The sequence below is a fragment of the Sceloporus occidentalis genome, unplaced genomic scaffold (genome assembly GCF_023333645.1).
Source record: "Sceloporus occidentalis isolate IW3139 unplaced genomic scaffold, rSceOcc1.0.p SCAF_2, whole genome shotgun sequence".
Classification (NCBI taxonomy): domain Eukaryota; kingdom Metazoa; phylum Chordata; class Lepidosauria; order Squamata; family Phrynosomatidae; genus Sceloporus; species Sceloporus occidentalis.
Genome location: NW_028316982.1, coordinates 13,635,880 through 13,660,282, shown reverse-complemented (window position 1 = coordinate 13,660,282; position 24,403 = coordinate 13,635,880). Strand labels below are relative to the sequence as shown.

Here is a 24,403-nt window from a genome sequence, read left to right as displayed (position 1 = left end):
CATCTCCCTCACGGCCAGCCATGTTCCACCCGGTGCGGCTCGGGAATTCATGGATACCATGGCGGCCATGGGCCTGTCCCAGCTGATACAGGGTCCTACGCATTGTGCGGGTAATACTCTCGATTTGGTCTTCTGTTCGGATGCGGAAAATCCGTGGGTGGAAATAACTAATGTTTCCCCCCTGTCATGGACGGATCACTTCCTGGTAGAGGTGAAAATCAAGGCTTCTACCCAGATCCCCCCCGGGGGTGGTGGACCTGTTAGGATGGTCCACCCTCGAAGGCTGATGGAACCTGAGAGGTTCCAAGAAGCCTTAGAGGGGCTCACGGTTGGAAATGACGGCGACTCTGTTGATGCCCTTACCGGTATCTGGAATACCGGACTTTCTAGGGCTATACACAGGATCGCTCCCAAGCGCCCTCTCAGGCCCGCTTCCAAATGTAAGCCCTGGTATACGGAAGATCTCCGGGCAAGGAAGCGGGTCCTGCGACGGCTAGAGTACCGTTGGCGGAAACACCTTCGCTTAAACGACAAGACTCTCCTAGACCAATTGTTAAAGGACTACGGAGAGGCAATACGAGCAACAAAGAATTCGTTCTATGGTGCTCGTATTGCGTCCGCTGAGTCGCGTCCGGCAGAGTTGTTCAGGGTGGTTAGGGAGCTAACTCAGCTCCCTCCCACCCTGAACCAGATCCTTGAACCTTCTAAGGCCTGCTGCGACATGTTTAACGACTTTTTTGCGGATAAAACTTCTCGTATAAGCGAAGGTCTGAACGCCGACATTATAGCAGAACCTAGAGTAGAAGTATCCAGAGCCTCTGTGGACTATGTTAAACTGGATCAGTTTGAGTTGGTGAGTACCGAGGATGTGGACAAGATCATCGGAAGTGTTCGGAAAACAACCTGCTCTCTTGATCCCTGCCGCTCGTGGTTAGCAGCCCAGGGGTGTCCGGCGGTAACACTGTTGTTACGCCGGATAATTAATACATCTCTGAGGGATGGGCTATTTCCATCGGATCTTAAATTGGCCATTGTAAAACCGATCCTAAAAAAGCCCTCCCTTGACCCCCTGGTTCATAATAATTATCGGCCTGTTTCGCTGCTACCGTTCTTGGGAAAGGTGATCGAGAGGGCGGTTGCGATCCAGCTTCAGGCGGTTTTGGATGAAACGGATTATCTGGACCCATTTCAAACTGGCTTCCGGGCGGGCTACGGGGTTGAGACTGCCATGGTCGCCTTGGTCGATGATCTCTGTCTGAGCATCGATGGGGGAAGCGTGTCCCTGTTGGTGCTCTTGGACATCTCAGCGGCTTTCGATACCATAGACCATGGTATCCTTCTGGGGCGCCTGGCAGAGGTGGGGATCGGGGGCACTGCGCTCCAGTGGTTCCGGTCCTACCTCTCCGGGAGGTCCCAGATGGTGCAGCTGGGAGACGTGTGCTCTGATGAGAGGCCCCTTAAAACTGGGGTCCCTCAAGGAGCCATTCTGTCTCCCATGCTATTTAACATTTACATGAAACCGCTGGGAGAGATCATCCGGAGTCATGGGGCGCGGGGTTATCAGTACGCTGATGACACCCAAATTATTTTCTCTATGTCTCCGACTGATGCAGTGACCGGGGATGGCGTCTCTCCCCTCGTGGCCTGTCTAGAGTCAGTAATGGGCTGGATGAGGGAAAACCGACTCAAATTGAATCCAGAGAAAACGGAGGTACTAGTGATAGGCTCCCCTGGTCCAGGAATGGCGGTGGTTCCACCTGTCCTGAACGGGGTCACGCTCCCTGTGAAGGACTCCGTGCGCAGTCTGGGGGTGCTTCTTGACTCGTCGCTTCACCTGACTGCTCAGGTGAATGCCACGGTCAAGAGCACCTGTTATCAGCTTCGGCTGATTCGCCAGCTGCGCCCATACCTGGCCCAGAGGGACCTAGAAACTGTTGTACATGCTCTGGTAACTTCGAGACTGGATTTCTGCAATGTACTCTACATGGGGCAACCCTTATACCAAACTCGGAAGCTGCAAATGGTGCAGAACATGGCAGCCCGGCTGGTCACTGGTGCTCCCAGGACCAGCCATATAACACCGGTTCTGAAAGACCTCCATTGGCTGCCCATTCGCTTCCGAGCCCAATATAAGGCGTTGGTAATCACCTATAAAGCCCTAAATGGCTTGGGCCCAGGATACCTGAAGGACCGCCTCTCCCCGTACATTCCGCCTCGCACCCTCAGAACGTCTGGGCAGCAATTACTGAAGGTGCCTGGGGCTAGGTTGGCCTCCACTACACGGAGGTCATTCTCCACAGCTGCCCCAGCCCTTTGGAATACGCTGCCCACCGAGCTCCGCTCGTCTACCACCCTGGCCCAATTCAGGAAGGATTTAAAGACCTTCCTGTTCCAACAGGCATTCCCCGAATAAAATCCTGTGGGCCTCCCTCCTCTTCCGTGGCCAAGAGGTTGGGCTATGGGGCTTTTGTTGGTTATTTTCTCTGTATGATTATTGTATTGTATTTTAACTCTTAATGTGTATATTGATTGTATTTTAATCCATGCTGTAAGCCGCCCTGATTTCTAGAAGGGCGGGATATAAATAAAAATTTTATTTATTATTATTATTTATAAATATGAAAGAGTGGACCTGCCAATGGCTTACAATCTAAAATATAGATAAACGAGCTAAATTACAGCGAATAAGTGACTCTGGGGCGGAGGAGGAGGAGGAAGGTGGCCATGACATCCTCCCACAGAGGAGCAGGAGGAGCAACAGGAGGAGGAGCTCCTTCCTTAGGCCGCCATTATGGCCTCCTCCTCCTCTTCCTCCTCAGTGCTGCTGCTCTGCCTCAGCGGCGAAGGGGCGGGGAAACAATGGCGGCCTCCCTCCCTCCCTCTCTCCCTCCTTCAGCTCCGCTTGGGGCCTAGTAGCGAAGCCGCCTTCGCCTGAAGGTGAGTCCTGCCCTGCCTCCCTCCCTCCCTCCTTCCTGGGGCCGGGGGAGAGGGAGGCTGGAAGAAAGGAGAGGGCGCCCGGTGGAAGCCTCCGTCCTCGGTCCCTCTCCGCCCCTCTCCCCACGCCAGGCGCCGCTGACCCGCCGCCAGGAGAGGAAGGAAGGCCCGGCCCGGCCCTCCTCTCCTTCTCCAGGGCTGCCCTTTCCCTCCCGGGCACAAGGCCGGACCGCGCCGCTCGGGATCCAGGCAGCCCTTTGGCCCCGGGATGCCTGCCTGCCTGCCTGCCTGCCGGCCTCCTTGTGCCTGGGCTCTTTGGGCATTGCATTGGGACGTTATATATATATAACGTTATATATATATATATATATATATATATATATATATATATATTAATGCCCCAATGCAATGCCCAAAGAGCCCAGGCACAAGGCCCAGGCCATCTTTTGTCGTTATTATATATATATATATATATATATATATATAATAACGACAAAAATTAATATGTAATATATTACACACATATATATGTGTAAAATATTTAATATGTAATATATTACATATATATATATATATATATATAATATGACAAAAAATTTAATGTCCAAATTCAATGAAGAGGGATAGAGATGTAAAGGTCTAAATAACAATCATATATATATATCTATATACACACACACACGCACGCACACACAATTGTATTGTTCTTTAGACCTTTACATCTCTATCCCTCTTCATTGAATTTGGACATTAAATTTTTTTGGTCATTATTTGCACATTGAATTTCTGTCCCTCTTTGTACATCACATTTGGACATTGGTTTTTTGGGGGGGTCATTTGCACATTAAATGTGTCATTATTTGTATATTAAATGTGAACATTACATTTTTGTAATGGATGTTATATTTCTGCCAATTTGGACGTTACATATTTTTGTCATAATTTGGACACGATGACATTGCTGTCCTCCTTTGTACATTAAACGTGGACTAATTGTTTGTAATGGATGTTACACTTCTGTTCCTCTTTGTACGTTAAATGTGGACATTACATTTTTTGTCATTATTTGGACATTACATTTTTTTCATTCTTTGCACATCAAATTTGGACATTAATTTTTTTTGTCATTATCATCTGTACATTAAATTTCTGTCCCTCTTTGTACATCAGATTTTGGGCATCAAATTTTGTCATTATTTTTGGACATTAAATTTCTGTCTCCCTTTGTACACTAAATTTTTGTTATTTGGGCATGTGAATTTGTTAATTTGTTCATCATTAATTAATTAATTTGTTAATCATCATTGTTAATTTTTAATTTCTATTCATGCTGCCGGTGATATTGATTCTGTGGTTGGGGTGATTCTTCTTATTTTAATATATCTTTTTCAGCTGAGGCTGTGTAACCCTTATCTGTGAATTGTCATGTAAGTCAGAGGAGCTTATTAGTATTTATTATCATTATCATTGTCATTAATAATTGTTATTGCTGCTGGCAATATTTATTCTGGGAAGTCATCGAAGTCTGAAGGGCTTAATACTCTTCATCGTTGTCATCATCATTATCGTCATTAATTGTTGTTATTGCTGTTGGCAATATTTATTCTGGGAATTGTCATTGACGTCAGACGGCCTTACTTTTATCATCATCATCATCATTAATTATTATTATCATTATTATTATTGCTACTAGTGATATTGATTCAGTGATTGGGCTGATTCTTCTTATCTTAATATATCTTTTCCAGCTGAGGCCATGTAACCTGGAAATTGTTATTGAAGTTAGACGGACTTCTTCTTGAGTTACTACATCCAGCCTTCTTTCTGTACAGCTTTTAAGGTAGGTAACTGATTACACAAAATTGGGGATCATAAAAGGTTTTTAAAATATTTTATGGATTTCGTAGGAATTGGCATTCTAAATCAAAAAGTGGCCTCAGATTTGCTCCACTGTGTAGAGTTTTTTACACAACTTGCTTTGGCATTTCTTTGTCGTAATATGAAACTGAATGATCTCTTCCTACAAAGAGTAAGGAAAGGGTAAAGTCTTCTAATAGACTTTCAGTCTTGCCTTAGTGTTGCCATAAGTTGGAAACAAATTGAAGGCACACAGCAACAGCAACAACTCGGCAGTGGATCATAATGTGAAAGAAACAACCCAGCAAAGTTATCTGTATGTAGTTACTCGGGAGTAAGGTCCTCGTCCAGGGGAGCATACTCCAAGGTAAAAGTGCATGAATGCAGACTTAATGCATATCAAAGCCCTTATACCTGGAAATCAACCACAGGGGATAGGGATGGCAAATAAGGTTTGCGAAATTCAAAGGCATAGCCATGTTAGTTTATATTATCATGCAAAGGGATCTTGTAGTACTTTTGAGACTAACAGAGGTATAAAAACACACTGCATAAATAATCCAGTTTGAGACTGCTTTAACTGCCCTGGCTCAGTGCTAGGGAATTTTGGGCACTGTAATTCTGTGAAACATTTAGTCTTCTCTGTCAGAGAACCACAATTCCCAGGATTCCCTAGCACTGAGACAGGGCAGTTCAGCTGCACTTAGAACTTCCTGGGTTGTGTTCTCATTGGTTTTGAGAACTGATGGGAAGCTTCCAATATATTAGATCTATTCTCCCCTTTCCCAGAGAAAATCAATCTCCCTGTGGGATTTTTTTGAGGTAACACAGATTATTGATTGTAATTTTCAACCGAAGTGGTTTGACATAACATTTCTTCAAGCCTTTGCAGAAGACCCTCTGTCAGGACCTTGCAGCCTCCTGGAGTCTGCAGACAGTAGGTGAAGAACCATTGCTTTAGAACATTGATTCTGGAATGTTTTGAACAGAATGTGACTCTGTGCTACACTGATAGAGCCAGTCCTACTGCAGACATTCATCCTGAAATGCATGGAGAGTGCTAGTGATAGATGCCTTTGTGGATGAAGAGAATAAGTCTTAAATCAGGGCAGAACAGTGCTGAAATTTCCAAAGATATGCCTTTGAACAGATCTGCAACTCCTGTCTGCCTTATTCAGCATGGCCAAATGCCTGGGATTGTTGTAGTTGGAGGCCAAAATATCCGAAGGGCTAGAGGTTCCTCATCCTTGTTTCTGCTTTCATTATCAACAAGACTGATTTGACTATTTTGAATGATCATGTTACTGTAAAACATGGGGTCATTGAGGACTTTTGCACAAATGTTAGCAATCTGAACATCTGCTTATTTTCACTGACAGAAGCAAGTCTCACTAGGTTCTAAATGAGAGATGTTATCCTATCTCCACTTGGTAAATTACTTGTTTCTTGTGTAAAAGGATAGTGTCTTAAGTGGACAAGGATAGTATATTAAGTGTTCGCCTACAAGCAAGATAAGCCAGCTAACATAAACCTATGCTGACTGCTTCACTTTTATTTAATAAGCAACAGGACATTTAATAAAGTCTACAACTTTTAATACTGCATATGCTGAAAAATGAATAGTGTGTTGTAATGGCTTGAATGTTGGGCCCTGGCTTTGGAGACCAGGGTTCAAATTCTTTCTCGGCCATGGAAACCCACTAGGCAGCCTTGATTAATCATATTCTGTCAGCCTCAGAGGAAGACAGGGGTAAACCCTCTCTGAACAAATCTTGGCAAGAAAAAACCTGTGTTAGGATCACCTTAGGGTCATCGTAAGTCAGAAACAACTAAAAGCCACACAACAACAACAGATAATGAAAAGAGCTGTAAATTATTAGGTGTGCTAGAGTGGGGCAGCCTTTGAAAATTATGCAAATCTTCAGCACAATGATTTCTAATTAAAATCAGATATATGTAACCTATCTTGCAAGTTCATAAACAATTCCATTGGCTTCAGATCTCCTGGGTAAAATTCTGAATGTCTTAGGGCCGGAACAGACAGCCCTTCAAAGCTCCTGTCCAGGTGGCTTGGGAGAGTGGTGTTTGTTGCCACACGCTCCCACACTGCCCAGAATTCGGGCAGCCTCAAGGCGCTCCAGTGGCGTGGCATTTATGCACCGCACACCAGAGCTGCTTGAAGCCGCTGTGAGGCCAGGGTGGGGCGGGAATAGTCACCTTTTCTCTAGCCAAAAAAGGAGTGGATCTTTGCCGCTTCTTTTTCAGCTGACTTCAAGGCAGATTGGGGCCGCAGCATGTGTTTGCTGTGGCCCCACTCTGTCTTCAAGTTGCCCCTTCTGCCCATCTGTTTCACCCCTTAGATGGCGTAGTTCAAGGTTCCTTTAACAACCACTTGTTTTTCTTTGTTGAGATTAGTTTCCAAGAGTCTGTTCTAGGTCTTTTAACCCTCTGAGATAGCTCATTAGAGATAAGGCTATTTCAATTTTGTGACCTTTTTCTCTGAAATGCCATCATCTGAAAGATGCTTCTGGCACCATCCTTGGGTTTGTTTTTGCTTTTTTTTTGCTTGGTGCCATGCAAGAACCATATTTGCCAATCTGTTAAGTATTGGAGGTTTTATTGTGACTGTGCTCTGACTTGTGGCTTTAGTTCATTATTTTATTGTAAGTCCTACTTATTATTGACCAGGTGACTGAGTCTTATTGGAGTTCATCTACAAAATCATGGGTTCTCCAGTCCTGTTTTGGAGCATTCAGAGTTCTTCATGTGTGTTATGTATTGTCTTTTAAATATCTCTGTAAGGAAAATTGGTATTTTATTATCCCCATATAGCAGATAGTTCACTTTCCTAAAGATATCTATTGAGTTCATGGTATAAATGAGAGTCAGATCTCAAAAGGCTTTGTGATTTGTAGTCCAGTCTCATAGCCATTGTGCTACATCAGTTTATGGCACTTAAGAGCATCTTAGAATGCCTCTCTAGTTAAACAGAATTTTCCTGATGAAATACTTCCCCCGGGAAGAGCACATTATTTTTACCCTTTTCCAGTTTTTGCAGACTTTTTTGTATTCTGCATTTTTTAAAGTTTCTAATGAACCTCTACCCATTCTCCCAACATCCTTGTAGTTTATCAACCAAGAAATTTCAATTTCCCTCACTGACCTATAGGAGAGTTCAGCCTCTGAGGAGTTCTCTTTCTCAGCAAATGAATTAAAGAACAGATGCATTTGTACATATACAAGGTAGCATTTGTTCTATAAACCAGTGCCTGTGTTGTCTCTGCAGTGAATCTAGTAACTGATCTGATAATCTCTCACATTCAGCTTTTCTTTCAGAGCAAGGGGAATCGAAGCAATGGCGCCTTTACCTTTCCTAGATGCTTTTCATGGTTACTAATCTGTATTTTATGTCTTCTACATTGCCACTTCTCTGTAGCTGCAAAATGCTAAACATATATAAATACCTCAAGACAGAAAATATTCTTTTTTGCATGCTTATACAGATGTTTATGTGCTGCATAAATTGTTCTAATCTGAATTAAACATTTGTGTTTGTTTGGGTGGTTGTGTTTCCCCCATTTTTAGATGCTTCCTCTGTTGTCAGAAGCTTTGTAGTCAGCAGTCCTTCTGTTCTTATTTCACTTTGCAGCAGTGAAGAGTCTATCGAGTTGAAAGACCTGACTATGGAAATCTAAGAATTCACAGCGCACAGTGATATGCAGTGTTTTTTAATCTGGTATGTTTTCAGTTAAGTTTCTGAATTTATTTCATGTTTTTTCAATGTATTTTAAACTATTTTAATTATATGTTTTAATACAGCTGATACTTGTTTTTTCAACATTTCTAATAGAACATTTTTAGCTGAACTTTTATTTTATTTTCAATTTTATCAGTCATCTTGGGTCACTGGACAGTAAAAAAGATGGTTGTAAATCGAAATACACACACACACACACACACCAAAATTAATTAAGATGGCATAAGTTTGTAGTTTTGAATAATGCCTTAAAATGTGTGGACTTCTCCGTTAGGAATTGGAAGCCTTCTAGATGGGATACTGTGTTGGCAGAAGCAATGTTTTTGAAAATTAAATAACAAACCATTAAATAATATCTGAGTTGCAAACTAGTGGCAGACGAGAAAAAATAAAAAGGACATTTTGTTCCAGATGATTTTTCAAAATTATTATTTTAAAATCCCAGAATGACAGATACTCTGAGAAAGCTTTAATGAAGGCTTTGGTTAGCTAAATTTCTTAACTCCTGGAGCAACTATGTTTTGCTGGAAATACTAAATTTAAATAGTTTCACAGATTTTATTGTTATTGTTCCAGGTAATTTATTTGCATAGCTAAGCTAAACTGCACCAATACCCAAGCTTTTGGGCATATCTTCATTATACAGATGCCCAAAGAGAAAGATACTAAATTTAACACTCTTGTTGTTGTTACTGCTGTAATTTCCAGGACTCTAGCTCTAGTTCCTATGTATTAGCAAAGCTCTAGCTCCTACATATCAGCAAAGGACTGAGGTAGACTAAACCCGTGGGCAGTTACTACACCAATATTTATGTAGACTCCATTGATTCATTCAGCTTGCTCTAGTTGGGACTGACAGCCCAATATTCCAAAAATCCAGGTCCTCCCTGAATGTATGATGGTTTTCAACTAGTGCAGTGGTTCTCCCAGCCTTTGGTCTTCCAGATGTTTTGGACTTCAGCTCCCAAAATTCCTGATTGCTGACCAAGTTGGCTGAGGCTTCTGGGATCTGAAGTCCAAAACAAATGGATGCTCAAAGCTTCGGAACCGCTGTTCTAGTGTCTCATTTTAAAATAATCCTAGTTCTTGCTAGTAGTCAGATTCAGCTTGTTGATACATGGCACAGAGGGGCTTAATTACCAATTTAAGTTTTTGGGAGAGCTGTCTCCAAATTAACAGGAAGGGCATTAACAAATATATCTTTTGACAGCTACTTTCAGTTCTTTTATACCGAAGCAAAATGAATGAACATCCAAAGAAGAGGAAAAGGAAAACTCTACATCCCTCACGTTATTCAGGTTAGTTAAGAATACATACATTTGCTTACTCTTGTGGAAATAAATTTTACATTTCCTAGTGAATACACTTGTTAAAAATGGCGCACAGTAAATTTTGAAATGGAAACCTTAAATGAAGATTAACTGTTCAAACTGGGGGGGGGGGGGGGGCAGTTGCACTATATTTTTCTTTAAGACGCTTTTGTAGGACTAATAAGCATCAGGGACCACAAACATGGGGTCCAAGGGCTTCATTCAGCCCATGGACCACACTTTTCTCTGGTGTAAGCTAAGCACTAGTTTGGATGTGCATGTTTCTCTGCTACACTCTTAAAATGTAAGTTGATTGAATCTGTAATACATATATAGAAAGCTAGTGTAGTGTAATGGTTTGAGCACTGGATTATGACTCTGGACATCTGAGTTCAAATCCCTAGTTGTCCCTTGAGTGAACTCGGGCAAGTTAAACTCTCTCGGCCTCAGAGTAAAGTAGTGGCAAACCAAATGTTAAACAAATGTTGGCAAGAAAACCCCATGATAAGTTCTCCATAGGTCAGAAATTACTTTATGACATAAAACAAAAGATTGTGTATGCGTTATTATATATACAGGCATATCCTGCTTTAAAGCTCTGCTTTAGTGCACTACATTAATACAGCGCTTTTTGATTATACAGTAAAAAAAGGTAAAAGTTTCCCCTTTGACGTGGTTATCAAATCGTGTCCAACTGCAGGGGGTGTTGCTCATTCCGGTTGCTAAGCAGAGGGAGACAGCTTTGGCAAAGACGACTCTGGTGGTCATGTGGCCAGCATGACTGCACAGAACGTTGTTTCCTTTCCACCAAAGTGGTACCTATTTATCTACTTGCACTTTTACATGCTTTTGAACTGCTAGGTTGGCAGAAGCTGGAACTAGTGATAGGAGATTACTCCGTCACACAGCATTTGTGTCTCGAACTACTGACATGGAACCTGTGGTTGTCGGAGTCAGCATCTAAACTGCTAAGCCACTGCACCATTCACTACAGCACCATTTTGTTACCAACGCCCAGTCTGTTTACAGCATTTATACACTTCATGTCTCAATGTTGTTTTCTGGGAATTTTTAAATGTGTAAGCTAAGCACTATTGCATGCTTAATAAATAATGGTGTATATATGTTTTTAGATCTTAATAAACACTGGCAAGTAAAAAAAAGGCTTTGGTTTGCTTTATGGTGGTGTTTCTGGAACCTAACCTGCTGTTTTAGTGAGATATGCCTGTTATATAGATATAGAACCGTCCAATTAAAAAGATTGTATGTACAGCGCTGTGTAAATTTACAGCGCTTTATAAATAAAGCTTAATAATAATAATAATAATAGAAGCTGTTATCCCTGTAATTTACGTTTCTCTATAACATTGTGGAACTCAGTAACAAGTTGTCCAATAAATGTACAGCAGTTCATGCCCCAGTGTTTCTAAATACCACTGCTGCTGCCATCTGATGTATCACTTCAATAACTGAAGGCCTTGATCCTTAAGTTTTGGAAATGGACACGGGCTGTGTATTTTCTAAATATTGTTTTACTAATAATGAAACTCCCTGCATTAGGGAATAGTAATGTAAAAGTTATGCAGTAGAACTACAATACATGTTCCTTCTCAACTCCTCCAAGACTCAACTTTCAGCTGCTGCAGTCTTTACTTCATGGTCATTTAGTGCCCAGTCGAGAGCCAGGGCCATCACTGAAGCATCTGGCTTTGTCCCTATAGCCAAATGCAGAACAGTGATATTGATCCAAAACACAATGCAGATATAATCCAGTTTGAGACTGCTTTAACTGCCCTGATTCAATGCTAGGGAATTCTGATAACTTGTTTTGTGAGACATTTAGCTTTCTCTATCAGAGAGGTCTGGTGCCACAATAAACTACAATTCCCATGATTCCCTAGCAGTGAGCTAGGGCAGTTAAAGTTGTCTCAAACTGGATTATATCTGCAGTGTGTTTTGGACCACAATCTTCTGAAACTTCCATAGGAACATTGTCAGATGTTTCTCTAATGCCACCCGCTTACCAGCCTTAAATGGCTGTTGGTTGGAGGTTGCAACAGCTAAAAGCTGAATCCTGAAGGGCTTTTGCTCAAGGTCAGTATAGAATTCCAACCTTCACAATGACCAAAAAAAAGAACTTAGAATGATTGAGCTTATGCCATAGTAAATCCCTAAGAGGATGCCAACTATATTATAGCAGTTCTGATTCTTGTGCATTACATCAAAAGGCTGCAACAATTTGGATGTGCTTCTGTTGTTATGTATGTTGATGTCTGCCCTTTTTCTTTGTAGTTTCTTCTGGGGTTCCGAAATACATAGACAATAGTGGTATATTTTCTGACCATTGTTACAGTGTGTGTTCCATGAAACAGCTAGACACAAAAGTTTCTGATAACCGAGGTAAGATTTAGCATCTTGCTACATCCATTCACGGTTATGCTGAGGTGGGAATATGTCTAGGAGAAACATCCTGCAAACCATATGGTATCTGCACACAGTTTTCAGAGATCCTCCTTCCTATCATTACAGCACATATGGTACATTGTAGACTCTGCACAGATGGTCTGAGCACACTCTGAAAAGGCATAATGTTAGACTACATCAGTTCTTTCTATTTTTTACCTACTTGAGGTTTTTTTATTGTATACTTTTGGTTTTTACTAAAACATCCTTTGTAGGCATGGCCTAAATCATGATTGTACAAGGGACAATGGATAGATAATTCCTAGTAGGCAGCCAAGTCCATTTGGTTCACTAATGCTAATGAGGTCAGTCAGAGGTGGCATGGCTGCATGTGTTGATTTTTAAAAATCGGAAAAATCTGTCAAAGCACAGTCCTCTTTCGGGTCCATGGTCAAGCTGTCACTAGCAACATGAAAGCCAATATTATACTTGAATAATTAAATATGAAATCTTTTAATAAAGGAGTTTTAAAGATAATTAAGGATGCACTCCAAAACAAACATCAACCCTAGTATATCCCAACTGAATTTGGTAAGACTTCTAAATAGCCATGCATAATGTTGCACTGTGAACAACATGCCTAGGATTGCATTGTTAAATAATCAGATACTTTGCATTTAAATACTTTAAATTTAAATACTTTAAATAATCAGGTACTTTAATCAGGTGCTGTGTAAAAATACAGATTAGATGAATTTGTTAAAATGTAAATAAAACAAGGGGAAATATGCTATTCAACATAGAAATGGTATAAGACCATATATCTAAGGGATATACTATTTTAATGAAGAAATTAAAAACCATGCATTCTTCAGATGTTGTAAGATTGTAGCTCCCAGCTGCCCAAGCTAATGACAAGGGATGCTGATGGTTGCAATCCAACATCTGAATGGCTCCATAGTTCCCACCCCTGTAATGAAGACAATATTTATTTAAAAGAAACCATCATAGCCCTTGCAGCACTTTTTTTCCATAAATAGAAAATTATCAGTAATACACAGTTAGTTGACTTTTCCCTGGATTCATTCCATGCAACTGGCCACATGCCCAAGGCTTATCAGATGTTTTGTCTTTTAATTCTTCTTCCCCTCCTTAATATGCAAGACAAAGATCCTGAAAGCTTCTATCCTCAGCACAATTCTCAGGGAGGAAGCCAACCAGAGCACATTGAGAATCATTTTTGGGTAAACATATAGTATGTAGACAAGCTTACCTATAAGTGGATCTATAGGAGAATCCTGTGCATCTTTACTCTGAAATTAATCTCATTGTTTTTGGTGTGCTTATCCCCTTAGCATGTAAAAATTTTTATTCTCATAAAAAAACATCAATATATAGTTATACTATCCATGTGTAATGACATATGGAGAAAAATGTTCTGGATGTTTAACCTGCTGTATAAGTCACTTATGTCAGACAAAGCCAGAATGGATTCCTCGCTATTTTTAAATAACATGTTAGTAATTCATTACTGAGACTAGACTGCAAAATAAGCTCTTGGTATGTGATACTGGGTTACTGTCATGTATAAATTGATTTAGGATAAAACCACCAAAGCATCCCTTTTCTCAATAGGGAGATTTCACAATACAGTGCACACCACAGATACTGATGAGGATGGCAGTCCAGTGTATGCTGGGATATCTCAGTGGAGTGGGACTCAGAATAATGTCATGGGGTTATATTTCATGGATCCTAAAAAGAAAGGTAAATGAAAGTGTTTGTGTAAAGATGACTGCATGTGACTTGAGTTCTAGTTATATTTACTTTCTCTTTTTAATAAAGAATGTTGAAAGAAAAAACAGTGCCAGCTGTTAGAGATGTTATTAATAAAGTTCCATATTGAAAGTTAAAATGTCTTGCTGCTTGAAATCTGCTGTGATCTAGTAGTATTGAGCTTAGATGGGAAGACGTGGATTCAAATCCCTGCTCAGAATGTGATCCTTAACTGCTCTCTCTCACTTATTCTGCCTTAAAGCAGGGGTGGAAACTACAGTCTGCAGAGACATGTGACTTGTGGGTTCCCATGGAATGTGAAAGTCAGGGAGTCTGGTAGAAATATTGGGGTAAAAACAGGAAGCTTGATTTATTGGAGGACTACTATTCCTGTTATTGCAGGAGGGGGCAAAACAGTCCCACCTCCCAGATGTTGAAAGTATTTTACATACAGGAAGGTCCTCTTTTAAAACAAGAAGTGACTTCTGGGTACTTCCTGTTTAGAAAAAATGCCTGTCTAGAGCCCAGTTGTCTTGGAGGGGCTGGAAAATGGCAAAAATGCCCCCTACACTTCTTAGAGGGTGTTGGGGAGTATTTGGGAACACAAATATTTGGGAATATTTTTTGGCAGTAGTGGAAGGGGTACAGGCTCAAGATCTCCTGTGGAGCTAATATTCCCCCCTACTCTGCCATAGTTGCTCATCCCTATATTATAGCATACAGTATGGAGTCTGCAAATTGTATCTGTACTTGTTTATACTCAAGTTATTGTAGGGAGTCAGGCCATTCTTTCCTTCTTGATGACAGGAAGAAACCCAGGCTGACCTTGTCCATCTAGTGAACTGATAAATTTTATCAAGCAGATTAAAATGGGAAAAGGAGGAAACAGAATTGGTAACTCTTTATAACTTTGGCTTCACTTATCTCCTTTTTATAGATAAACTGTCCAACAATGGAATTTTTAAAGATAGGTGTGAATCACCTATTTTCAGTGACAGCTTAACTGAAGAGGAGAAACCACTGGACATTCAAACGGTAGAAATTTCCACTACAGAAGTCCAGGCTGTGGAAGTCCATGACATAGAAACACAGACCATTTCTCCAGAGAAGCTTGAAGCAGAAGAAGCTGAGGAAATTCCAGTGGAAAGCTGCAAGGTGCTTGGGAAGAATCCTCCTTTGAATGTTACCATTCAGCCAAAATGGCCTTTGCTGCGGGCTAACAGCAGTGGTTTGTACAAATGTGAACGATGCACATTCAACAGCAAGTACTTCTCGGATTTAAAGCAGCACATGGTTCTGAAGCATAAGACATGTCCTGAGGGCAACATCTGCCGGGTGTGTAAGGAGAGCTTCTCCTCCAAAAAGGTGCTCGTTGAGCACTTAAAAATCCATGAAGAAGATCCCTACATTTGCAAATACTGTGACTACAAAACAGTGATGTTTGAAAACCTGAGCCAACACATTGCAGACACTCACTTCAGCGATCACCTTTATTGGTGTGAGCAATGCGATGTTCAGTTCTCCTCCAGTAGTGAGTTGTATCTCCATTTCCAGGAGCACAGCTGCGACGAGCAGTACCTTTGTCAGTTTTGTGAGCATGAAACTAGTGACCCAGAGGATTTGCACAGCCACGTGGTAAATGAGCATGCAGGCCGGCTGATAGAGCTGAGCGATAGCTACCATAGCAGGCAGCAGCAAGGGCAGTACAGTCTGGTCAACAAAATCAGCTTTGACAAGTGCAAGAACTTCTTTGTGTGTCAAGTCTGTGGCTTCCGTAGCAGGCTTCATACCAATGTCAACCGGCATGTGGCAATCGAACATACCAAAATATTTCCCCATGTTTGCGACGACTGCGGGAAGGGCTTTTCTGGCATGCTGGAATACTGCAAACATTTGAACACTCACGAGTCTGAGGGGATTTATTTGTGTCAATATTGTGAATATTCCACAGGGCAAATTGGAGACCTCAAAACTCATTTGGACTTCCGACATTCAGCTGAGCTGCCTCATAAGTGCACTGATTGCTTGATGAGGTTTGGTAATGAAAAGGACCTTTTGAGTCATCTTCAGATGCACGAAACTGCTTGATTGTTGTAGTAGTGTAGGTTTCCCCCTTGATGTAGTTCAGAATATTAGAATTGATATAATTCCCACATATGTTATCTTAAGGTCAAACTATAAATGAATTTCCCCTTATGTCACTTGGAGACAGTCACTTCAGCTACAACCACACTTCTAATGTTGCACTACCGGTGTTTGATAATAAACGACAGTGAAAATGGAAGCCATTGCATTGATGGGATAGTGATATCATGGGATAATTAATGTAAGTTGATGATAGATCTGAAACACCAGTATGTGCACAACCACCCACACATATGATCCCTGGCCTTTTGGGTTCATTCATAGAATCTTCAAGGCATATCTAAACTTGAGCACAACAGAGTGTTTCATCTCTACAAAATTTGGATTCATTGATCAGGTTTTCTGCAGGTAAAAGCTAAGTGCACTGGCAGAAACAATTTGATTTTGCTGATTAAGGTCGAAATGTGTATGTCACTGAATCTATTACTGTACAATTGATTTCTGAAGACAACTTAGTATAAATGAATGTCCTTTTGTTAGCTATGGAGGGAAATAAAAGTATCCAAGATAAAGTTGTGCATCATTTGTATTCATAGTGTTGTTACTAAGTAAGCAGATATGGGCATATGAGGGAGCTTATCTTGAATTTCAAATTTAACTAAAGATATGTATCATTCGAAATGACCCACTGACAGATTTTCCTCCTCCATGCTAATATCCATATTAGTACAATAGTTTTATTAGTGGAACTCAAAAGTCACAGAATAATATGAAACCTCTTGAGTTCTTTAGAAACTTTCATCAGTAGCTAGATCAGAAACAAGGGAAGAGAAAAGCTGAAGCTCAAGCCATGGATTTCTGATTACTTTAAGATAGAAAGTGGCAGGGCACCACATTCAAATCAAACTCTGCAAGGTACAGAGGTAAAGCCTTTGACTTCACATTGTACCGAGGTAAGTTCAAAGTTCACAATTTAAATTGGATAAAGAGATGAGAAAAATTCAGATCCTGGTACTGAGTGATTTGGACGTAACGGTTTTAAACATTCAAGGGTGATATCTAAATTTCTGGCAGAAAGATTGGGCAAAAAATTGTAAAAACTTCAGACGATACAATGTGAAGCTGAAGGCTTTCATGGCCGGCATCCATAGTTTTTTGTGGGTTTTTCGGGCTCTGTGGCCATGTTCTATATGAGTTTATTCCTGGCGTTTTGTCAGCATCTGTGGCTGGCATCTTCGGATGCTGGCAAAACGTCAGGAATAAACTCTTATAGAAAGAACATGGCCACATGCCTTCATCATTGACATCATGTAAATGTCAGTTTGAAAAATAGATTCTATCTTTAAAAAACCACTTTTCCGGTCACTTTCCTATTTCCTCCTTTCCCAATGAGTGTCATGCATAGATGACCCATTTTTAGCTTTCTTTCTCTCAGGTCAGGGTGCCTGGTAGCTGCATTGCAGAGTTTAAGATAGACTTTCCCCTGAGGACAAGAGACATCAGTGGTGTGGTTAAAGCACTTTAGACTACAAAGATGCCAACATTATTATGAAGATTTGGGGAAAGGGGTGGGAATCATGCAGCCATACAGTTAGTGTTGGACTGTCACTCCCAGCATCCCTCAAAACTGCTAGCAAAGACTGCTGGGAGTCCAATAATATCCAGACAGCTGCATGGCTTCCTTCTGTGTTCAGAATCGAAAATACCGTAACTAGTGTTTCTGAACCATTAGTATCTCAGTTCTTTGCAATAGCTATTCCTAGAGGAAATTGAAGTGCTTGTTAATAGCTCACTGTGAAGTTTTGAAATTAAGAATGTGTTGATTTTATACTTCTGAACAGATAAAGGCTACAACTGCCTGCATCTCAGTTTTATTTAAGCCTCATATGTATGTAGTATAGAAGGATGTATGAAATATTACTAGCATTACCGAGAAGCAAGTCCCATTATGTCTAAGAAGTCTTATTCCAAGGGAAATGTGTATAGAATTGCTGTGTTAAATAATAATACACAGAATATTTTCTCTCTAAACTGAACCCAAAGGTGTTAAAAATGTTTACAGGTGACATTCTTGTCCAAATGCAAAGACGAACATACTTTATGCTTAGCCAGATGAAACGTGGGGCAGGGCAACTTATGGAAACTAAAAATGGAAATTTGCATCTTCATTACACATTAGTTCTATGGGCCAGAAAACTTAAATACTTACCATTATCAATTTAAATCACTCTTAAGAGGAGTGAACAAATCAACCCAAAAAGGACCAGCTTTTAAACTTGCAGTCTTCAGTGATGCCAAAAAGGAATGGAAAGACAATGGCTCTCCCAGATGAAGACAGGATTGCTAATGCTGAAGGCTGGAAGGAATAATTTCAGGCAAGCGGAGCTCACGCAAAAACAGCAGCCATAATATGCAATGCCCCCCCAAAAACAAAAATATATGTTTTTAATTTTAATGTTTTTTTAATTTAAAAATTAATTTTAATGTGATTTCATTTGGGGGAAGTCCTCTTTTCTCCTCCCATTGGGCCTCACTCAATTAAAATGAATTACATTTGATTTTATTTAGGGCCACAACAAAAAACCTTGGGGGTTTCCTCTCTTTTCTCCTCTTGCTCTCACCGCCTCTTCGAATGGCAGCCGGCAGTGTGCCCTTGCGGCGCATCGCTTCCTAACTCTATGCGGAAGGCGGCGGTGGGGGCGGGGCTTCCGAATGGAACGCGAGGAAGGCGCTTCCTGGGTCTGTGACGCCGCTGCTCCTCGTGGAGGGGAGGAGAAGGGGCGTGGTCAGGTTCGGCGCAGGCGCAGAGGAAAAAACGAAGCCGGGGTGTCCTTTTTTCCCTCCCTTGCCCTGAGTAAAGATGGCGGAGCGTGTGAAGGTTTGGAAGGAAGGCGGAAGTGAAGGCTGAGGGAGAGAAGGGCAGGGAAAGGGGCCAGGCCCAGCGAGCCTTGAGGCGCCGTTGCCAGGTGAGGGTCTCCCCTTCCTCTTATTGGAGGAGGGTTGCTGTGGTGGAAGGGGTGCTGCTTCCCAGTTGTGGAGCCCCTGTCCTGGTGTGTTTCTCCAGAGGGGATTTGCCATTGCCTTCCTCTGAGGCTGAGAGAGTGTGACCTGCCCAAAGCCACCCATTAGGTTTACATGGCAGACCCAGGATTCGAACCCTTGGCCTCCAGAGTCATATATAGCCCAAGGCTCAAAGCAGTCCACCGACACTGGCTTCCCTTTAAAAAAAGAACAGAATTTAATTTAAAAAACATAAAAAGCTCTTTAAAACACTCTGGATGCATGTCTCTGTATGTGGAGGGAGGAATGTGTCATTATTATTATTATTATGCTTACTTATATCCCAGTACAGTATTTATTTATTTGTTTGAGGGACACCTGGCTGAACGAGACTAATAATAATAACTATTGCTTGCTTGTTTGTTTGTTTGTTTGTTTGTTTATTCCCCACTCTTCAGCCAAAAGGCTATCGGAGCGGCTTACAAACTATTAATTACACGAGTCCAAGTAGACCACGAATTGAACATGAGTCAACAGTGTGATGCAGCGGCTAAAAAAGCCAATGCGATTCTAGACTGCATCAATAGAAGTGTATAGTGACTAGATCAAGGGAAGTAATGGTGCCACTCTATTCTGCTCTGGTCAGGCCCCACCTGGAATACTGTGTCCAGTTCTGGGCACCACAATTCAAAAAGGATGTGGAGAAACTGGAGGTGTCCAAAAGAGGGTGACTAAAATGGTGAAGGGTCTGGAAACCATGAAGCCCTATGAGGAACTCCTTAGGGAACTGGGGATGTTTAGCCTGGAGAAGAAAAGGTTAAGGGGTGATATGATAGCGCTGTTTAAATACAGTACTTGAAAGGAGAGAACAAGCTTGTTTTCTGCTGCTCCAGAGACTAGGATTCGGAACAATGGATGCAAACTGCAGGCAAAGAGATTCCAGCTCAACATCAGGAGGACCTGCTTCCTGACAGTAAGGGCTGTTCACAGTGGAACACACTCCTTCCTTGGAGATTGTAATTGAGTCTCCTTCTTTGGAGGTCTTCAAGCAGAGGCTGGATGGCCATCTGTCAATGGGGATGCTTTGACTGAGAGTTCCTGCATGGCAGAATAGAGTTGGACTGGATGGCCCTTCTTGGGGTCTCTTCCAATGCTAGGATTCTGTGATTCTACCTGAGCTCAGAGGAGGGTTGCACAGGAGTATTTTTATTTCGTGTGTATCTGTGTTTTGCTGTATTTTAACATATGTTTTAAAGTCATTATTGTTGTTCTATTTAGATTGTTCGCCTTAGGCAGGTTTTTTATTCTGTTTTGTATACTCACTTGGTACAGCACTGTGCAAATTTACAGTGCTTTATAAATAAAGTTTAATAGTAAAAATAATAATAATAATTTATTTTGATTTATTTATAGTATTTATACGCTGCTCTTCAGCTACAAAGGCCCTCAGAGCAGCTTTGTGTGTGTTTTTCTTCAGATTGGACATGGGTTACGTAATGCCACTTTGGGCTTAAGTTTTAAACATTGGCTAGGTAGTCATTTGTTTTTCTGTACAGAACCTGGCATGTTGTTGTTGTTGGGATGTACTAAAACAAATGACAGTACTTGGCCATAAGGAAACTATACTTGACCATAGAGAATTGTTGGAGAATACTTGCACATAGAGAATCATAGAATACTTGCCCATAGAGAATCATAGGAGGATAGTTGCCCATAGGGAACCATTGGAGAATACTTGCCCATAGAGAATCATAGAATACTTGCCCATAGAGAATAATACCCCATAGAGCATAATAGGAGAATACTTGCCCATAGGGAATAATTGGAGAATACTTGCCCATAGAGAATCAATGGAGGATACTTGCCCATAGGGAATAATAGAAAAGTTACCCATAGAGAATCATAAGAGAATATTTGTCCATAAGGAATAATAGAATACTTGCCCATAGGGAATAATCGGAGAATACATGCCCATAGAGAATCATAGAATATTTGCCCATAGAGAATAATAGGAGAATAATAATAGGAGAATACTTGCCCATAGAGAATAATAGAATACTTGCCCATAGGGGATAATAGGAGAGTACTTGCTGGTAGAGAATATAGAAGCTGGGTTTCTAAAACATTCAACACCAAAAAAAAGAATAAAAAGAATCCATAAGTGATTCTTCGTGGGCAAGTATTCTCCAATGATTCGTTGTGGGCAAGTATGGTTTCCCTATGGGCAGGGCAAGTACTGCCATTTGTTTTAGTAGGTCCAGTTGTTGTTGTGTGACTTGAAGTCATTTGTGACTTATGGTGGACCTATCAGGGTGGTTTCTTGGCATAATTTGTTCAGAGAGGGTTTGCCTTTGCCTGCCCCTGAGACTGAAAGAGTGTCACCCGCCCAGGGTCACCACCAGGTTTCATGGCTGAGCAGCAATTTGAACCTGGTCTTCCAGTGTCCAGTACTCAAACAGCTATGGTTTATGGGGATCCTAAGGTGAACTTATCATGGGTTTTCCTTGGCAATATTTATTTAGAGAGGGTTTGCCCTTGCCTTCCCCTGAGACTGAGAGAGTGTGACTTGCCCAAGATGACCCAGTGGGTTTCCATGGCTGAGCAGTTCCTGGTTTCCTTGGATCCACACTGCAGAAATAATTCAGTTTGAGGCCGCTTTACCTGCCCTGGCTCAGTGCTGGGAAGTTCTGGGAATTGTAGCTGTGTGAGAGGTTTAGCCTCCCTGTCTGAGAGCTCTGGTGGCACAGCAAACTACAGATCCCAGGATTCCACAGCATGGAGCTGTGGCTGTTAAAGTGGTGTCAACCTGGATTGTTTCTGCAGTGCAGTTGCAGCTCAGTGTCCTAGTCCAATACTCAAACCACTACACCATGCTGGGTCTCTTCCCTGGCATAATTATTTGCTTTGAATTCAGCCCCACTAACCTCACTGATTTTTATATGTAATAAATGTTGTATAATGTTGTAAACATGTAATAATTTAGAGAGGAAAGTACAGTGTGCTGTGTCATACACTGATATGCCATATGCAGCTTTCAGCTTACGCTGAAATTCATATGCCGGAAAAGGCAATGGCGCACGTGCCGAGGCACCCGCAAGCATGAGACCCATTGTTTTCAATGGGGTCCAGCATATGCGGTATTTCCCTTATGTATGTGTGGGGGTCCAGAATGGATCCTCCGCGTTAGAGAAGGGTGCATTGTATAAGCTTAATGTATTTGGTATCTGGAAATGCCACAGTCCTGCTCCATCCACTCCAGGGAAATAACCTCAAAAAGAGAGATCTTGTAGCACCTTTGAGACTAACTGAAAGAGAGGAACTGGCAGCATGAGCTTTCATAAACTTATGTCTACTTGCTCAGATGCATGTTTTGGAATGGAGAATCCAGAGACAGACCTATATGAGAATAATGGATTGTGATTTTTGTGATCTAGCATGACTGTATACATGCATGTTGAGGCTAAAGTCTATGAAAGCTCATGCTACTGACTCCTCTCTTTCAATTAGTGTCAAAGGTGCTACAAGATCCTTCTGCGTACTGATTTTCCAGACTAACACAACTGTGTCTTTGAATTCAGCCTCAAAAAGAGTAAGCGAAACTGATAATTAAAGGACCGTCCACTGACTAATCCATCCCAGAGATGCTTTAATAAGCAGAGCTTGACACATAGACAAACCATTTTCTTCTCCTTGCACCAGAAAGTCCTAAAGCTCAAATGTGATACATTTTTCCTGGCTGGAAACCAGCCTTAGAAACGACTCAGCTTATGTAGTTGGGATCAGATTGGGACAGGTCAACTATTTTCAGGCCTTCATTTAAGGGATTGAGTGAGTTTGTTGGAAGGAAAGCAGAAACAGAGCCTGGCAGTATTTTAAAAGTTAGCAGACTGGACATTGCTTGACCAGGATAAAGGGAGAGTCCAGCAGAAAGCTGCTGAATTGAAATTCTTAGGCAAATTTGAAACTTATCAGATGCCTCTCTATATATTTGGGGTTTTGTTGTTGTTGTTGTTGTTGTTAAAATTATATCTTGTATTTTCTCCAGCAATGTATGTAGCTCTTCTCCTCCACACTTTGTCCTCTGGACCTTCCTGTGAGGTAGATTAAGCTAAGAAAAAGTGATTTGGCAATGACCACTCAGTAAATTAAATGGCTTGATTGAATTTGGCATCTGAATCTTCCAGATCCCCAGCCACACTTCTGATTACTACACTACACTACACTACACTGGCTAATTTCCTCAGTAAAGTAGCCTCTCCTCTTTAAATTCTACACTCTTACTAGGGATGTGTGAGTGGGTCATAACCAGTTGGGAATTGTCTGAATATCTTCTGACTAGACCTCTTAACCTTTCTGCATTGGTCTTATTTGTAGTATGTATTGTAGGGTGATGTGGGACGTGGTGGCTCAGTGGTTAAGACACTGACTCTGACAATTGCAAGATTGGCAGGTCGGCACTTTGAGACCAAGCACTTTGGATGGAGTGAGCTTCCATCATCAGTCCCAGCTTCTGCCAATTTAGCAGTTCAGAAGCATGTAAAAGTACAAGTAGATAAATGGGTACCACTTTGGTGGGGAGGTAACAGTGTTCTGTGCAGTCATGCGGGCCACGTGGCTACTAAGTCATCTTTGACAAAGCATCCTCCTTGGGTTAGTAACCGAGATGAGCCTTGCCCTCTACAGTCAGACACAACTAGACAATCACTTCAAAGGGGAACCCTTTACTTTATCTTTATAGTAGGCTGATAGACTCTGTATTCACTGCTGAGGGCTGCGGCTTCACTTTGGCTGCACATACATCTGTCAACTTCAACCAACTGTGGAAATGACATCTGGATCACCCAGTGTGTTGTAGTGGTTTGAGCAGTGGACTATGACTTTGAGGTTCAGGGTCAATTCCCTGGTGGGCCATGGAAACCTACTGGATTATCTTGGACGAATCACACGTGCTCAGCTTCAGAAAACCCCACAATAGGTTCACTCTAGGGTCACTATACGTTGGAAATGAATCGAAGGCACACAACAGCAAAAATCCAATAAATGTAATGTTTTACAGAGTACACAGAACTCTCTACTGTTTGAGATTGCCCCTCCGATATTGCTGAACTGCAACTCCCATCATCCCAGGTTAGTATAGTCAATGATAAGAAAATCTGTGACTCCCATCAGCCCAGGTCAGTATAGCCAATGGTAAGGAAATATTTAGAGGTTCACATTTTGCCCAACTGATAGGTAAACTATATACGCTAGGTTTAAAAGCAGTAACAACAGTTGTTGAACA

At 41.5% G+C, this 24,403-nt stretch overlaps 2 protein-coding genes across 8 annotated transcripts in view; both read left to right on the top strand.

Annotated features, from left to right (window-relative positions):
* Positions 1 to 2,811: 2,811 nt before the first annotated feature.
* Positions 2,812 to 16,694, top strand: LOC149317992 (zinc finger protein 639-like). 3 transcript variants are annotated; one of them, XM_089508797.1, is made up of 7 exons: positions 2,814 to 2,937; positions 4,683 to 4,774; positions 8,441 to 8,527; positions 9,759 to 9,846; positions 12,151 to 12,258; positions 13,897 to 14,028; positions 14,975 to 16,694. In XM_089508797.1, the coding sequence occupies exons 4-7, from the start codon at positions 9,789 to 9,791 to the stop codon at positions 16,123 to 16,125; spliced, it is 1,449 nt and encodes a 482-aa protein (XP_089364923.1). In that variant the 5' UTR covers positions 2,814 to 2,937; positions 4,683 to 4,774; positions 8,441 to 8,527; positions 9,759 to 9,788; the 3' UTR covers positions 16,126 to 16,694. The 3 variants fall into 3 exon arrangements, with proteins under 3 accessions (XP_089364925.1, XP_089364923.1, XP_089364924.1); XM_089508798.1 differs by lacking the exon at positions 2,814 to 2,937 and adding an exon at positions 4,346 to 4,361; XM_089508799.1 differs by lacking the exon at positions 13,897 to 14,028 and having other exon boundaries at positions 2,812 to 2,937.
* Positions 16,695 to 18,940: 2,246 nt separating this feature from the next.
* Positions 18,941 to 24,403, top strand: part of MFN1 (mitofusin 1) — a 39,481-nt gene continuing 34,018 nt past the window's right edge. For 2 of the 5 annotated variants that reach the window (XM_089508796.1, XM_089508793.1), the window contains exons 1-2: positions 18,943 to 19,088; positions 24,179 to 24,249. The gene's annotated coding sequence lies outside the window, so the exon portion shown is untranslated. Of the gene's footprint in view, positions 19,089 to 24,178; positions 24,250 to 24,403 lie in introns of all 5 variants that reach the window. The other 3 variants (XM_089508795.1, XM_089508792.1, XM_089508794.1) reach the window with 2 other exon arrangements.